The 17,716-nt window shown below is 42.5% G+C and overlaps 1 protein-coding gene across 1 annotated transcript in view; it reads left to right on the plus strand.

Moving 5' to 3' along the window:
* The window catches only part of LOC126482141 (chondroitin sulfate proteoglycan 4), a 660,554-nt gene that overhangs the window by 410,727 nt on the left and 232,111 nt on the right, over positions 1 to 17,716 (plus strand). The window contains exon 10 of the mRNA XM_050106118.1: positions 9,106 to 9,361. Within this exon, the coding sequence (XP_049962075.1) occupies positions 9,106 to 9,361 (256 nt within the window). The remainder of the gene's footprint in view (positions 1 to 9,105; positions 9,362 to 17,716) is intronic.

Below are 17,716 nucleotides of genomic sequence, written 5' to 3' on the forward strand. Positions count from 1 at the left end.
CTGCATCCTCATGTCGTTGATCATTGCTGACTCTTCCGCTTTTAGGGGCAATTTCCCACCCCTAGGACAAGAGAGTGCCCTGAACCTCTATCCGCTCCTCCGCCCTCTTTGACAAGGCCGTTGGCAAAATGAGGCTGACTCCTTATGCCGGAAGTCTTCGGCCGCAGTGGCGGGGATCGAACCCGGGACTGAAGACGTTTTGATTATGAATCAAAGACGCTACCCCTAGACCACGGGTGCTTCTGTTCCTGTCATACACCCATTTTAATTCAAGCACTTCATTTTTCGTCTTCTTATCTTATTCTTTCCTGTTGATTCTTCTAGTATTGTATATTACCCGTTTTTTCGTATACCCTATCAATATTTTTTTTTAATTTTTTCACATTGCATCATTTTACACTGTCCACTGCTTTTTCTGGTACGACATAACCAATGAACGTGGCTTAATATTTCGTCAGTCATGTTTCCCATTCTCATGTGCAACGTTAGGACTGTCTCTCTGTGGCCTCTACCTTTCATAAAGCCAAACTTGTCTATATTATTTTTGCAAGGAACTTGGGTGCAAGAACTGTGCAAATTGTGTGGATGACATTTTTCCGAAAATGTAATGGCGTGTCACCAGTCTCATAGATTCTATACACCTGCTTGGATAGTCGCCTGGTTGCCACTTCGCTCCAAATATGTTTGAAGTTCTTAGGGAATGTTGTCTCTCCTTACTGCCTTATTTTCTCTCAAGTATTCAAATGCCCTTTTAACTTCTAGTACTGTATCCACTATATCTTCTCTGTCGACTGCAATTTCTTCTTCTGTGACGCCATTAGACAAGTCCGCCCCCTCACAGCGGCCTTGAATGTGTTCTTTCCACCTATCTGCTCTCTCCCCTGCGTTTAATACGGGCATTGACACTGCACTCTTGCTTTTAATTTCAGCGAAGGTTGTTTTAATTTTTCCACACGTTGTGTTAGTCCTTCCCACGATCATTTCTTTTTCGGCTTCTTCAGATGTTTACTGCAGCCATTTTGCCTTGGGTACCCTCCACTTCCTACTTATTTCATTCCTAAGTGATTTGTATTACAGTAGTCCTGTCTTTCCCTGAACAGATTTCTATTACCTTCTTTCGTGAATGAACTGAAGTATTTCTTCTGTTACCCAGAGTTTCTTCGCAGATACCTTTCTTGTATCTGTGTTTGACTGTCCAACATGTGTGATTGTCATTTTTTAGAGAATTCCATTACTCTTTAACTGATCTGCCCACTCGACATTCCTTATGGAGGTAGCCACATCCTTAATAGCTTCATTACATCTCATCATTCCTCAGTACGTTGGTATCCCAGTTAGCTCCAAACTGTTTGTACGAACGATTCACTTAAACTTCAAGTAACTCTTCATCACTTTTGAATTGCGATCGGGGTCTAGATCTCTACATCTACATTTACATGGACACTCTGCAAATCACACTTAAGTGCCTGGTAGGGGTTTCATCGAACCATCTTCAAAATAATTCTATATTATTCCAGTCGCACGCGGTAAAAACGAGCACCTATATCTTTCCGTGCGAGCTCTGATTTCCTTTATTTTATTGTGATGATAGTTTCTCCTTATTTAGATAGGCGCCAACAAAATATTTTCGCATTCGGAGGAGTACGTAGTTGATTGATATTTCGTGAGAAGATTCCGCCACAGCGAACAAGTCTTTGTTTTAATGGTGTCCATCGAAAAGCCTGTATCGTGTCAGTGACACTCTCTCCCCTACTTCGCAATTATACAAAACGTACTGCTCTCTTTGAACTGTCTCGATGTACTCCGTTAATCCTATCTGGTAAGAATCCCAGACCGCGCAGCAGTACTCCAAAAGAGGACGGACTGCCTGTTGAGTAGATCTGTTACATTTTCTTTGTGTTCTGCAAGTGAAACGCAGTCTTACGTTTGCATTCCCCACAACATATTCTATGAGTTCTGTCCAGTTTCAGTTGTATGTAATTGTAATTCCTAGGCATGTAGTTGAATTTACAGCGTTCGGATGTGATTGATTTATCGTGTTATCGAGTTTTACCGGATTCCTTTTAGCAGTCATGTAGATGACCACACACTTCTCATTTTTTAGGGTCAACTGCCAATTTCGTCTTCTGATGGCTTTACTAGATGATAAACGACAGCATCATCTGCAAACAATCTGATTTTCTCCTAAAACGTTTTTATAGATAAGAAACAATAGAGGGCCTATAACACTACGTTGAGAAAAGTCAGAAATCACATCCGTTTTACTTGATGGTTTCCCGTCAATTACTACTAACTGTGACCTTTCTGATGGGCAATCACGAATCTAGTCGAACAACTGAGACGATATTCCATAAGCACGGAATTTCACTATAAGCCATTTGTGTGGTACAGTGTCAAAAGCCTTCTGTAAGTCTAGAAATACGGAATCAACTTGAAATCCATTGTTAATAGTACTTAACACTTCGTGTGGGTAAAGGCTAGTTGCGTTTCACTGGAACTATGTTTTTTTTTTAAATCCTTGTTGACTATTTGTCAATAGTCCGATCTCTTCGAGGCAATTCATAATGTTCCTCCTGGGCGTGCTTTAAAATAAAATATTTGTTTTCGGAATCTCTGTCTGACCATGGGGTAATCAAGCTGAAATCTTGTCGTGTCTCCAGGCCTATTCCAAGTATACCTCCTCGTCTTGTGATTCTTGAATATGGTATTCGCTAATACCACCTGAAATTTGATGCAGAGTCCGCCTCCATAACTGTGGGGTGACTGCTATGCGGGGGTGGGCGGCTCGGGTTCGATTCTCAGCCGGGTCGGAGATTTTATGTGCTCGGTTGTTCTGTTGTCCACGTCATCGTTTCACCATCATCGACGTGCAAGTAACTGAAGTGGCGTCAAAGAAAAAATCTTACTCTAGATGGCTTAACGATCCCAAACCGGAATCCCTGTCAGTAATCCCATACAGTCATATTATTCACTTAAGACAGAACTCAGTCTTTCCCCTCTCTCATTCCTATACTAACAACAGTAATGTAACAACACTATTCTCCACCTGAAGTTCATGGTGTGAAACATCGAAACGCGTGGTGGGAAGAAAGACAAGTGACTGACACAGTAAACTGTTTAATTTAAGTAAAGCTATAATTCCATTCATTATACTTTTCTCCTTTTTTTGTTTTCTGTTCTACACGTAATAGGCGTATGCTATTAGTACTTGAAAGTTCTACATTCTTATCCATACTGTGTTTATCTTAACGTTATTATTCAGTGTATATTTGTCAGATTAATGAAGATGATGATAATATAAATAATAATGGCATATGGCTCGATGGCCGAGTGTAGTCTGTCTATTAGACGCCACTTCCGCGAGTTTCCTGCCATTATCCTGCTCCAGTTTTCATACTGGGAAAATGGGAACAATAGTTTAACGTGAAATCGGAACTAAGTGTCGCTCCTATCGCCTTGTGACACTGTCGAGAGGTGAAGGTTAGACTAAAGGCAGACTGTAAATTTTCATATCCCGACCTGGCTTCGGTCCCATGATCTTTCGCTTTCCAGGCACGCATTTTACTGCTGGGCCACCAGACTCGGCGGAGCACTGAGGACGTTTTTAGTTAAATTTAAAGTTACAAAAATTGTAAAAACTATCTATAACACTCTGTGTATTGTCTCAATCGTATTTAACATTAATATTTCGGTTGATTAACTACCATCGTCAGATATGAGAATGGACAAACCAGAAGAAAAATTTATTAATTAACAAATGGTTCAAATGGCTCTGAGCACTATGGGATTTAACATCGGAAGTCATCAGTCCCCTTGAATTTAGAACTACTTTAACTAATCTAAGGACATCACACATATCCATACCCGAGGCAGGATTCGAACCTGCGACCGTAGCAGTCGCGCGGTTCCGGACTGAAGTGTCTAGAACAGCTCGACCACCGCGGCCGGCTTATCAATTAACAAAGTGATGTAAAAATTGCTATTCGCCTTATTTATAAAAATTAACATATCACATGTAGTATTATAAACCCACTCGCTATGTACAACACGGTTGCATCGTATGTAATATTCTTATTTTAAATCTTCAGGTAAAATGTGCTATGTACAGCTTACAACGAACTAAAGTCATATATATTATGTAACAGCAAACCAATAAGAAAAATAAATAATTATTTAGTGGAAATACTACTGCGTTGAACAAATCGTGCTATATGTGACAGCAATTGAAACAAAAAGCCCGTACACCATCGTAAAAAAGTTCGTATATAATACTCTGGTAACAGTCAGTAAATGCAAGCAGAAATTTGTCTCTGGAAAGGTAGAAGTAAGTCTAAAATGTTTGCTTTTTATTAACCGAGCATAAAACTAATATGATTCTGCAAAATTGTAAAACATTCGCAGTGAAACATCCCATGTAAGCTGTACTTTAAGTCAAAAGTAAATCATAAAATGTATATACTACTATATTACATTGCCACTCGCCACACTGGTTAACTTGTCAAAACAGTAAAGATATACGTACACTGGGTGATGTACGATTTCCCCCCCCCCCACCGTAGTTTCAGCAATACTGACCGTTGTGTTTACATGAAAAATGTGAGTTAAAAGCCACAGGAAGTGCAGGTAGTTGTCGTTTTGGTATATAAGCGTTAAGCGAGAAAAAAGATTTTTCTTTTCCTCCTTTTTTTTAAAGAGAGAAAAAGAATTAAAACTGTGTGAATGCTTATTGCAAAGGATAAAGAATATGAAACGACTTAAAAAAGTTTTCCATTTCAAAAGATTAAAAATATCGTGTGACTAAAATAGATGAAGCAAACAAAGGTTGTAATTTATCACACGACATAAATCATCGTCATTCATAAGCAAAACTATTTAAATTAACAAATTTATTCGTCAGTGCATAACATGGAACAATTAGTAAAGTATATTTAATATCAAATGCAATTAATGAGGACGACACGCCATATAGTATGACGTGACCGCAGGCAGAGCCGTTGTTGAGTTTAAGGCGCCATTCGATGGAGGTTGATGGAATTGTATCCCATGGCTTTCGGGCTGCCACTCTCGCCCTGCCTATCTTGCTATGATTGCCGCCGTTAGAGTATCTCATGATCGACACTAAAATAATAGTTCTGACTAAATTCAGTTTGTTCGTTTAATATACGATCTGGCGCGCCCTTCCTGCTGTTATAAATTTCCAATTTCTTTAACTAAACTAACCTGCTTCCCTTAGGCACATTGTGTAATACTTACATTCCGCGAGTAGTGTCTCGTATTGCATGCTTCTGCATACCGAAAGCTGTTTTTATGTTGAGTGTACAAGTGTTTCCTAAACCGAATGTCAAATGAACGACCAGTTCAGCCGAAATAATAGCGGTCACAGCCGTTACAACTTATTGTGTACGCCACAAATTTCTAAATTTATCCAGTTTTGGATCTATTCGGTGGGGTAAGCATACTTTCTACGTTATCAGTTATCTGAACACCGACCTTGACGTCCGTTTTCTGGAAGCATTGTTCAATCTTATTAGAAATTGGTCCATTATGGATCGTGGTCGTATATCTATTTTTAGCATTTTGATCTCATTCTTGTTTGCTGTGCTGTCGCTGGGTTCAGAAGCTAGTTCTTTTTTTCTAAATTTATGGTGTGTTTTTTTGCATCCTTTGGCAAAAGCAATCTGTTTCAGTGAACTAGATTCTTTATTAGGTTCGTTTTCGTGTGAAGACAAACGTAATATTCGATTTATCATTAGAAAGAAAGCGTTCTTTTACTCTTTTCTTTGATGAAATGTTTTAAATTTACGAGTCACTACGACCATGTCCTCCACAGCATTCTATCCTCATGCTAATTATTTGTTTTTAGATTAACGTATCATATTTAAAATCTCTGCTTCTCATTTTACTTTTTCGGAAACTTAGATATTTAAATAGTTATCCCTAATCAAAGTTGTTGTATTCCAGAATGTTGGAATATTAATACGTAATCGTTTCAAAATGTCAGTTGTTTCTAAAAATGTATACTTTTTGCAAACCTAACGCATTAGTTAACAAAATATTGCAATTACAAAATTTAACTCCCCAGGAAATGGGCTTTGGAATTCGTAGTGCACGTTAAAACTTTCCTATCAACAAGTAGTATCTACCATTTTAAACATTTTTTCATTATACAGTTTAAAATTAAACCAAATACCGTATATGTGTATTACCTTTTTTCTCGTCTTTTGTATTTTCATTGCGTATGTAATTACTGAGTGTTTTAGCATTTTGTAATTCCTCCATATGGTGCGTCTTTGAACAGGTACTCGTTACGTAAATTCATACACCAGTTTCAGGTCAGTGAGTCTTTATTATTCAGTAGTAGTCTAGCACTGAAAGAACAAAATTACTGTGTTAATTATCTGTGTTGCCACTCAGTGGGTCATAAGCGGATTATGTGAGTTGCTGATGTGTGTTATTATATCCGCCAAAGTTACGTTTAATATCAATAAATATGATAAACTGAAAAATAAGGTTTGGAAGTGTTCTGCAAATTTACTTAATAACTGTTTAAAACACTAAGTAACCAACGGGAAATTAGCGACGAAAGGAGATCATCCAAAGAAGGCATCCAAAACGGATGGTAACGTTACAAGTTCTTCCAGAGGTTTCAGTTGGCGTGCATAAATCCACAGGTCCTCCAGTATCAGTACACTGTCTAAACTTTAGTAGACAGTTTTCTTTCCTGCCTATGTAATTCTGTAACTGGAGAGGAAGGGAAGGGCGCTCTCTGCCATCCCTTTGTTCTTACAGTTCATCCCTTCTACTTGCAAGACTGTATTGTTCGGCCTCTCTCGTAAAGACTGAACTTCGTAGCATGAAACACATAGCTGTTGGGTCTTTCGTCGTGATGTCGATAACACACGAAGTTATTCGTCTCTGTCTCGCTACCAAAATATTCACGACAAAGTATTCAGAGGTTCTCCCCTAAAATTATAAACAAAATATGAATTACGCTGTAGTAATAATTAGTTTTAACAATACGACTGGAAGACCAAGAATGAGGTGCTCAGATAAAAAGAGTGTAAGACAAGGATGTAGTCTTCTGCCCCTAATGTTCAGTCTACGCTTTTAAGGCGCAATGACGGAAAAAAATAAAAGCTGAACAGGGGAATTAAAATTCAGGGTGAGGTGTGTCAATGGTAAGATTTACTGATGACATCGTTACACTCAATGGAAGCAAATAAGGATGTGTTGAAAAGAATGAACAGTGTAACGGGTACAGCAATTGGATTGAGAGTAAACCGAAAAAGAGACAAAATTAATGAGGAGCACTAAATATGAGATTTGCGATAAACTAAATCTCAATATTGGCGACCACTAAGAGGGTGAAGTGGAAGAAATCTCCTACTTGGGAAGCAAAGAAACTCGTGATAGATGAAGCAAGGAGGACATAAGAAAGGCGAAGTAAGGAGACGTAGCAGAAATGAGAACAGTAACAAGCCTGACTGACATCACAATTGGGGTTCACGATGTAGACGAACGTAAGTTATCCTGCTCCCTAGGCAGCAAAATAATCCAAGACGCACGAGGCAAGGACATAAAAAGCAGCCTAGCACTGCCAAATAGAGCATTCCTGGCAAAGGGAAGTTTACTAATATCAAACGTATGTCTTAATTTGAGGAAGAAATTTCTGAGAATGTACGTTTGGAGCACAGCAATGTATGGTAGAGAAAAACATGGACTGTGGGAAAAATAGAACCATTTGCGATGTTGTGCTAAAGAAGGATGTTGAGAATTCGATGGACAGTTAAGGTAAGGAATGAGGAGGTTCTGCGCTGAGTAGGAAAGGTACAAATGGTTCAAATGGCTCTGAGCACTATGGGACTTAACTTCTGAGGTCATCAGTCCCATACAACTTAGACTACTTAAACCTAGCTAACCTAATGACATCACACACATCCATGCCCGAGGCAGGATCGAACCTGCGACCGTAGCGCGGCGCGGTTCCAGACTGCAGCGCCTAGAACCACTCGGCCACGCCGGTCGGCTGAATAGGAGAGGAGAACACTGACAAGGTGAAGGGACAAAATGATAGGACATCTGTTAGGACATCACAGAAAGACTTCTATGGTACTAGAGGGGACTCCAGGGGGTAACAACTGAGATTCATTGGAAGAATCCTAAGGAAATGCAATCCGAAAAGAAAGGAAGTAGGTTACAGTACACTTGTTCGCCCACTGCTTGAATGCTGCTCACCAGTGTGGGATCCGTACCAGACAGGGTTGATAGAATAGATAGAGAAGATCCAACGGATAGCAGCACGCTTCGTTACATGATCATTTAGTAATCGCGAAAGCGTTACGGAGATGATAGATAAACTCCAGTGGAAGACTCTGCAGGAGAGACGCTCAGTAGCTCGGTACGGGCTTTTGTTGAAGTTTCGAGAACATACCTTCACTGAGGACTCAAGCAGTATATAGCTCCCTCCTACATATATCTCGCGAAGAGACCATGAGGATAAAATGAGAGAGATTAGAGCCCACACAGAGGCATACCGACAATCCTTCTTTCCACTAACAGTACGAGACTGGAATAGAAGGGAGAACCGATAGAGGTGCTCAAGGTACCCTCCGGCACACGCCGTCAGGTGGCTTGCCGAGTATGGATGTAGATTTAGATGTAGATGTACAGGACGTCAGAGACTGGAATATATCCAGTAAATAATTATTAAGGATGTAGTTTACAATTGCTACTCTGCGATGACAAGTTTGGCACAGGAGACGACTTCATGGCAGCAAACTAGTCAGCGAATGAAATGTGGTTCACGATGTAGACGCGGGCTTGAGGGTAATCCCTACATCTTAGATTACAGCAACCAATGAGGTTACAAGACTATTCTGTTGGCGCAGTTTCTCACGACAAGTGTAGTTGTAGTACTATATGTTGTTCGTTCCTCACTTCGCTGACGTTATCCGTCAGTTACAGTATCTTTGCTCAAATGAAAAGTGAGAAATTGGAAAAAAGTTGATGGCTGCCAGAGCCAGAATTGCCAAACACACTTGATTGTCGAATGTAATTTTTTTGCTCGCTGTATGAAACTCTAGTTCCCGTTGTCGGGCTGCGCAGGACGTGGGCGCGGCTGCAGCCGGGGAACCTGTCCTTCGCGGTGAACGCGGACGACCCCAGCCTGGACGTGCGCTACGAAGTGGTGCGGCCGCCGCAGTTCGGCCACGTGCAGCGGCAGCGCGGCGCGGGCGCCGACGGGCCCTCCTCCACCCCGACGCAGTGGGTCAACGTGGACCACTTCACCAACCACCAGCTGGCGCGCGGGATCGTCCGCTACGTGCACACCGAGGGCGCGCCCGCCCACGACGACTTCAAGGTGAGCCCCGCCACTGCCGCCTGCACCGGGACCGGGTCCACAGGCCTGTCCGATACGGCCAGACATCATTACTTGTTGCAAAAAAAGTTCTCGGTTTACTTGCCGCGTCAGATTTGGATCCAATCCCAAGCTTTCGACGACTACCTCCATCATCTTCCTTTATTATGATTTCATTCCCCTGCCTCATATTGGCAGGGGAGGGCTGTCTGCGGCACAGTCCGCCGCTCTTCAGCCCAATGACAGGACAACTTAAAATAAGAATAAAATTTTACATACATAAGGTGATAAAGGGGAACTTAAAACAGAATAATGCGAGAAAATGGAGGTAAAAAATAGAGACTAACAGGGAGACGTTCATGGAGGACAGTTAAAAAAGTCACCAGAAAGTTAAAAAAACACAGTTATTCTTCAAAACTCAGAGAAGACTTTGAATGGACACGCACACGTTAAAAGTCGGCCACAGTAGTAAAAACGCTATGGAACAACACACTTAAAACCCACTTGGAGCACACACGGCGAAGAATAAAACTGCCAGGCGGGATCTGCCGAGGGACAGGCAGAGAGGATGGAAAAGGAGAGGAGAGCAAGGGGCAGCAGGGGAAGCAGCGGGATGAAGAGAGGAGGGGCATCAATGGGTACACGAAGAGGCAGGAGACACAAGGGGCAGAGATGAAGAGGGAAGACAGGGCAGGAGGGAGTGCAGAGACACTGAAGGAGGCAAAAGAGATGGAGGGGGAGTAGGAGAGGGAAGTTGGTCAGGAGGAGGGAGGGGGAGGGTAGGGAGCCCTGAGGAGGACGCAGGAAGATGGGGTTAGCGTTGGTAGGAAGGATAGATGACAGAGCAAAGCTCATCATCCGGGAGGGGTAGACGGTGGAAGTTGCGTTGGGAAAGGAGATGAAGGGTGTGGAGATGGAGAGAGAGTGGGACACAACGATAAAGGCGCGGCAACTGGTTGGAGGTGGAGAGGAAGGGAGACACCAGGGGGTGAGGGGGATCAAGGCGCCGGACAGTATATAGTGTGCAGATGTGTTCAAGGAAAAGGAGAAGGTGGGGGAAGGGGATGAGGTCGTAGAGGATGCGCGTGGGGGTCGGAAGCGGATGCGGAAGGCGAGGTAGAGCGCATGGCGTTCGAAGATTTGTAGGGCAACAGCTGTGTGGAACATCAGCGTCACCTGAAATACCGGTATCTAGAAAAATAAGCGATGGCTGAGCACAGTTTGTTAAATAAACATAAGATTTTATTTTATGAAACAAGACTACTTGCTCACGCTTCTATTGGGACTCTGTCATCTGGGAAGCAGTTAAAATCAGACTCTGTGAAAATAATTTCAACAGAGACTCCGGTTATGCACTCAGCAATGCATGGAAGCGCGCAATTGATACCGTCTGTTACAACGGATGGCGCTGCAAGCAACGCTGGATAAAGCGCGCAAATAAAATCTATGGATATAGAGGCCGCCACCTCGCCGTTTCCACCGTGACGTCATCCAGCCAATGAGAAGCCGTCCACTGCTTATAAAAGTGGAAGCCTCGCCAGTCCACGACAGTCAGTTTTACCCCTGACGAAGATGACGGAGGTAGTCACCGAAAGCTTGGTATTTGATCCAAATTTGACGCGGCAAGTAAACCGAGAAATTTTTATGCAAGGACTCCGTCGCGGAAGACTTCGTAATCATGTCATATCGTATCATTATTTATTGAAAACACTCTCAGACAAAAAAAGACGCACCCCGAAGGAATTAATGGAATGGGACGGAAATCGATAGCTGTGATGTACATTTACAAACAAACAAATAATTACAATAAAAAAATGAATGATCTATTCAAAAGAAAGAGCTATACAAATTTGACAGCGTAATAACACACTGGCCCACCTCTGGTCCTTAACGCAAGCAGTCGGCTTGGCATTGATTGCTATACACTTGTTAGATGTCCTCCTGAGGGCTATTCTGTGCAACTGGCCCTTAGGTCGTCAAAATCTCGAGCTAGCTGGAGGCCTCTGCCCATAATCCTTCAAACGTTCTCAATTGAGGAGAGATCCTGTGACCTTGCTGGCCAAGGTAGGTTTAGCAAGCTCGAAGACAACCAGTAGAATCTCTCGCCATGTACGGACGGGCATTACCTTGCTGAAATGTAAGCCCAAGAGGGCTTCCCACGAAAGGCTACAAAACAGGGTGTAGAATATCGTCGACAAACTACATGTCATCGGGGCTCAATTCGAAGTGTAACTCATCACCGAAAGCAATTCCACTTCAGTTGATGAGATTCCAGGCCGAAGATGTGACTGGACACCCCTTGGACAGCGCTGGGACACCAACCTCAATGTCGCCCACCATACAGCCCGACAACCATGACTAATAGTCTGGGGTGCCACTTCTTTGCGTAGCTGGACCCCCTTGGTTGTCGTCCCCAGCACCCTTGGAACAAACGGTACGTCTATAATATACTACTCCCTATTTTGTTGGGCTTCATGGGAAGATATCCTGGGCTTACATGTCAGTAAGACATGTACACTACGGAAGTTTCTAATGCTTGTCATTATGCTTGTGAAATCCTACCGTTGTAGGATCTCTCGCCAATTGAGAACAATTGGAACTTTATGAGCAGGGCAAGCTTTTGACAATGTTGACTGGAATATCTCTTTCACATTCTAAAGGTTACAGGGGTCAAATACAGGGAGCGAAAGGCTATTTACAATTTGTACAGAAACGAGATTGCAGTTATAAGAGTCGAGGGGCATGAAAGGGAAGCAGTGGTTGGTAAGGGAGTGAGACAGGGCTCTAGCCTCTCCCCGATGTTATTCAATCTGTATTGACCAAGCAGTAAAGAAAACAAAAGAAAAATTCGAAGTAGGTATTAAAATCCATGGAGAAGAAATAAAAACTTTGAGGTTCGCCGATGACATTGTAATTCTGTCAGAGGCAGCAAAGGACTTGGAAGTGCAGTTGAACGGAATGGACAGTGTCTTGAAACGAGGATGTAAGATGAACAACAACAAAAGAAAAACTAGGATACTGGAATGTAGTCGAATTAACTCAGGTGATATGAAACTTCCTGGCGGATTAAAACTGTGTGCCCGACCGAGACTCGAACTCGGGACCTTTGCCTTACGCGGGCAAGTGCTCTACCATCTGAGCTACCGAAACACGACTCACGCCCGGTTCTCACAGCTTTACGTCTGCCAGTATCTCGTCTCCTACCTTCCAAACTTTATAGAAGCTCTTCTGCGAACCTAGCAGAACTAGCACTCCTGAAAGGTAGGATACTGCGGAGACATGGCTTAGCCACAGCCTGGGGGATGTTTCCAGAATGATATTTTCACTCTGCAGCGGAGTGTGCGCTGATATGAAACTTCCTGGCAGATTAAAACAGGTTCGCAGAAGAGCTTCTGTAAAGTTTGGAAGGTAGGAGACGAGATACTGCCAGAAGTAAAGCTGTGAGTACCGGGCGTGAGTCGTGCTTCGGTAGCTCAGATGGTAGAGCACTTTCCCGTGTAAGGCAAAGGTCCCGAGTTCGAGTCTCGGTGAGGCACACAGTTTTAATCTGCCAGGAAGTTTCATATCAGCGCACACTCCGCTGCAGAGTGAAAATTTCATTGTGGAACTCAGGTGATGCTGAGGGAATTAGTTTAGGAAATGAGACATTTAAACTAATAAAAGAATTTTGCTATTTGGGGTGCAAAATAACTGATGATGGTCGAAGTAGAGAGGATATAAGAAGTAGACTGGCAACGGCAAGGAAAGCGTTTCTGAAGAAGAGAAATTTGTTAATATCGAGTACAGATTTAAGTGTCAGGAAGTTGTTTCTGAAAGTATTTTTATGGAGTGTAGCCATGTATGGAAGTGTAACATGGACGATAAATATTTTGGACAAGAAGGGAATAAAAGCTTTCGAATTGTGGTGCTACAGAAGAATGCTGAAGATTAGATAGGTAGATCGCATAACTAATGAGGAGGTGTTGAATAGAATTGGGGAGGAGTTTGTGGCACAACTTGACAAGAAGAAGGGACCTGTTGGTAGGACATGCTCTGAGGCATCAAGGGATCACAAATTTAGCATTGGAGGGCAGCGTGGAGGGTAAAAATCGTAGACGGAGACCAAGAGATGAATACACTAAGCAGATTGAGAGGGATGTAGGTTGCAGTAAGTACTGGGAGTTGAAGAAGCTTGCACACAATAGAGTAGCATGGAGAGCTGCATCAAACCAGTCTCAGGACTGAAGACCACAACAACAACAACAACAACAACAACAACAACATGAGCAGGGCTCTCCACAACTGAAACCGCCAATGGGACAGAATTTGGCAGCTTGCCCCACAGAAAGACATCCAACGACTCTTTCAATCAGTGCCAAGATGTATCACTGCTTGCATAAGGGCCATAAGCGGAGCAATACGTTATTAACTTGCTCAATTTGTGAAGGTCTTTCTCTTGAATAAATCATCCAATTTTTCTGAAATTGTAATGATTTGTTTGTGTGCACATTTGCGTCATATTTACCGATTTCCGCCCCATTCGGATAATTGATTCTTGGTGTGTCGGTTTCTTTTTTTTTATGGTCTTGGAGTGTATGATCCAAACTCTTCCCCCACAGATTTTACTCTCTACAGTCCCGTATAATAACATGGAATTTATTCCATACTTCAAGTGCTCTCCACATGTTCCTTTCTTCGCCGATGCTACGGACATCCAACTCATTTCTTATCTTCTAAGCTTACCTAGTTTTCCTCAACATTCTACAGCACTACATCGCAAACACTTCGCTTTCCTTCTCTTCCAGTTTAGCCCACAGTCCTCGAATCACTTGGCGACAATGGTGTGCGCCAAACGTCTATTATCAGAAATTTATTCTTGAAATTAAGGCCGATATTCGATATTAGCAGACTTCTTTTGGCCAGTAATCGCCTCTTTTCCTGTGCCAGCCTGCCTTTTATGTCCTCCTGGATTCATCTATCATGTGTTAATTTGCTTCCAAGACAACAGATTTCTTCCACTTCATCTGCTTCGTGGTCGTCAATATCGATATTAAGTGTATCTTTAATCTCATTTATCCTACTGCTCATTACTTTTATCTTTGTGCAGTTTATTCTCAAATCATGTACTATGCTCAATAGGCCGTTCATTCCATTCAACAGTTCCTTAATTCCCCCCCCCCCCCCCCCATATTCTCTGAGGGCAGCAATGTCTTCAGCGATTGTTCTCATTGACATGTTTACATCCTGGATTTTAATCGTTTATAATTTTTTTTTTAATTTTCCTATATCTCTGGCAAACTGACCTAGGGCAGCAAATTTCCACAGCCTGACTGAAACCCAATACACTATCTGATAAAAAGTATCCTGACAGGTTAGCCGAGCGGTCTAAGGCGCTGCAGTCATGGACTGTGCGGCTGATCCCGACGGAGGTTCGAGTCCTCTCTCGGGCATGGGTGTATGTGTTTGTCCTTAGAATAATTTAGGTTACGTAGTGTGTAAGCTTAGGGACTGATGACCTTAGCAGTTAAGTCCCATAACATTTCACATACATTTGAACATTTTTTTAGCGTCCTGACACCTATTAACAGACATTAATATGGAGTGTGCCCATTCTTCTACTTTATAAATGCTTGAACTTTGCCGGGGACGTTTTCAGTGATGTTTTTCAATGTCTGTGGAAGAAAGGCTGACCATTTATCCTCGATCAAAATCCGAATACAAACAAGTAGGTGATGTGGGATGCTGTGGTCTGGAAGGAAGGCGGCGTTCTATTCATCATAAAAGTTTTCCGTTGCGCTCGGCCTGGACTCTGGGCAGGCCAGTCCATTTCGGGCATGTTACTGGCCACAACCATTGTCTCATACTCGTAAATGCTGTTTCATGAGAGCGAGTGTTGTCATGCTGATATCAACAATGATCGTCTCCAAACTGCATTCAGTGCATATTGTACTCATATCCCACCACACTTCGCGTTTTCTTACGTTCAGTAGGGTAGCCACCTCCTCCGCACATCACTGCTGGCATTTCATATGACGGATGATACCGTTGTCCAGGCATTTGCCAAACCCAAACCCTTCCACCGGATTGACACGCTATATAGCGTGATTCATGGCTGCAAACCACTCGCTTTCAGTCATCCGGTGTCCAGTCATGTCGCTCTTTACAGCATCTTAACCTTTGCTTAGCACTCATTACAGAAACGTGTTGCTTACGAACAACTGCTGACGCCATTCTTTTTAATTCCCTGCGTACAGTCATTATGCCAGCTAGATTTCTGGCAGCGCTTTCTAACTCATAAGTGGTTTGTCCCGCTGACTTCATGCAATTTTTTACAACGGCCCTCAGCAGTTCTTGAGGATCCCTGTCAGTCAGTCCATGAGATCTATCTGGTGTTGGTTTAACTGTGATTGTTTCTTCACATTTACATTTGACTGTCACTGGCTTTACATGTGACGGCAGGTACCGTTGTCCAGGCATTTGCGAAACCCACTTGTGCAGCTTTAGAGGAGTTGAAGCGTACACCATGTTCGAATTCACTGAGCTCTCCAAACCTACCTATTCCTCTGTTACTGCTTCTCTACTATCCACCCAACACTCCTACCCTCCTTTTGTACCGGCGGGTCAGTTTCTCGTGACAGCTACTGATTAATTCCGCGTTACACAGGGGTATCCGGAAGCTTTTGATCAAAGAGTGTATGTCTTTCCTAAATATTTCCTTACAAATTTCTCTCTGAGGCAAAGTTAAGCTATCATTCGATCTGTCAAGCACCACTTGGTTTGATTCTTTACATTCTACCGGCATATTTGTGGACAGTTCAGTCTTTTTCCAGTGTCGTGCTAATCTTTTCATCTCTTTTGTCTTAGAACATCCATAATCTGTTTTCCTTATATTGATTTTCTCCTCCTGTTACTCCTTCAGCGCCAGATTCACTATTCTGCAGCTGATGTCCCACAAACTTGTCCCTTCTTCTGTTAATAATGTCCCTAAACGTCCCTCATCTATCCTTTCTAGCACATTTTCATTTCATAGTTAATATTGAACGTTCTTGGACAGATCCGTTTATCGAATGCCACAGTTTTATTTGGATGTCGAGTGATCCATATCAGTTCAAAATAGTGCTGTCTTCTGAACTGTTAGAAACTTCTTTCTCATTTCCTAATCAATATCTGATACTAACAGACATCATTTATTCAAGAAAGCTTGTTTCGCCAATGCCAGTCTGTTATTGATATCGTCCTGGCTTCAGCATTCCAGTAAAGTAGTCTTTCCTAAGGGCTTCTGCTCATGACCTTCACCTTTCCTTGCCTCGCCCTTACACCGGTTCCTGTGGTAGGTATGCTGAATACTGCTTTCAACAGAGCTGAGTCTTCCTTCCTTTCTGCCAGATGTGCTACGTCTTCTAACAACAATGTCGTCAGCATTTGTACCCGTAACAGTTTCATACCTTCTCCAGTTTTTCCCTGTTTCTTGATTCTTGAATATAAAACTTCAGCAAAACTAGAGCACAGCTGCAACCTTGGCTTATATACTTCTGAACGCTAAGTCGTCTTTCCACAACTCTAAGTGCAATGTCAGAATTGCTTCTGCTCTCTCCCTGAAACGATGGAGTGTAGCCTTTCCGTCTCACACTCAATTTCTTCCGAGGTGTTGTTCCGCCCCCTCTGAACAGGCAGAAATATTACGGTTTAATTTCCCATCGTCGAGTAGATCATTACAGACAAAAAAACAGTCTCACTTGGAAATGATGGGGGATAGCAGCTACCATTCGGGATCAGTAGACTGTCGTTTCTCTTTTTTTAAATTTTATTGTGATTACTTTTCATTCAAACCCAAAAGGAGTTGAAAAATGGTTTCACATTTTCAACGTCTACCGTGCATTGATGGTACAGTGATCAGACCGAGATGACTACTTGTTAGGCTCTTCTTTCTTTGGAAGAGGTTCAGAGATGAAACTCTGCAACGAAGGAATACATACTGACATTATTACTAAGGTACAACGTGCAGGACAGTAGCGTCCACCAACTGCAATTAGGGAGACAACGTTAACGTCTCTTAGGCTGTGGAATTGCGAAGCGCTCATTAACATTGGATCCAGTATTTTCATGTGCAATTCAGCGTACAAAGCTCAGTGCACAAATGAACTGTCACGAACGCACACAGCTTTTAACTCGGTACTAGAGCTATATCACGCAATACAATGTATACATTCATTCTCTCCATATATGTACATTAATGCCATGGCCGCGATTGGTGCTTCAGTGTTAATTGCTAGATGAGAAGATTTTCCCAGATCGGAAATTAAGGTGTCACCACGAATTGTTTCCACATTTTTGAGGTTGCACCTATATGTACTGTCATGGTCAAAACATCAGGACGAC

The sequence above is a fragment of the Schistocerca serialis genome, chromosome 5 (assembly GCF_023864345.2).
Source record: "Schistocerca serialis cubense isolate TAMUIC-IGC-003099 chromosome 5, iqSchSeri2.2, whole genome shotgun sequence".
NCBI classification, from domain to species: domain Eukaryota; kingdom Metazoa; phylum Arthropoda; class Insecta; order Orthoptera; family Acrididae; genus Schistocerca; species Schistocerca serialis.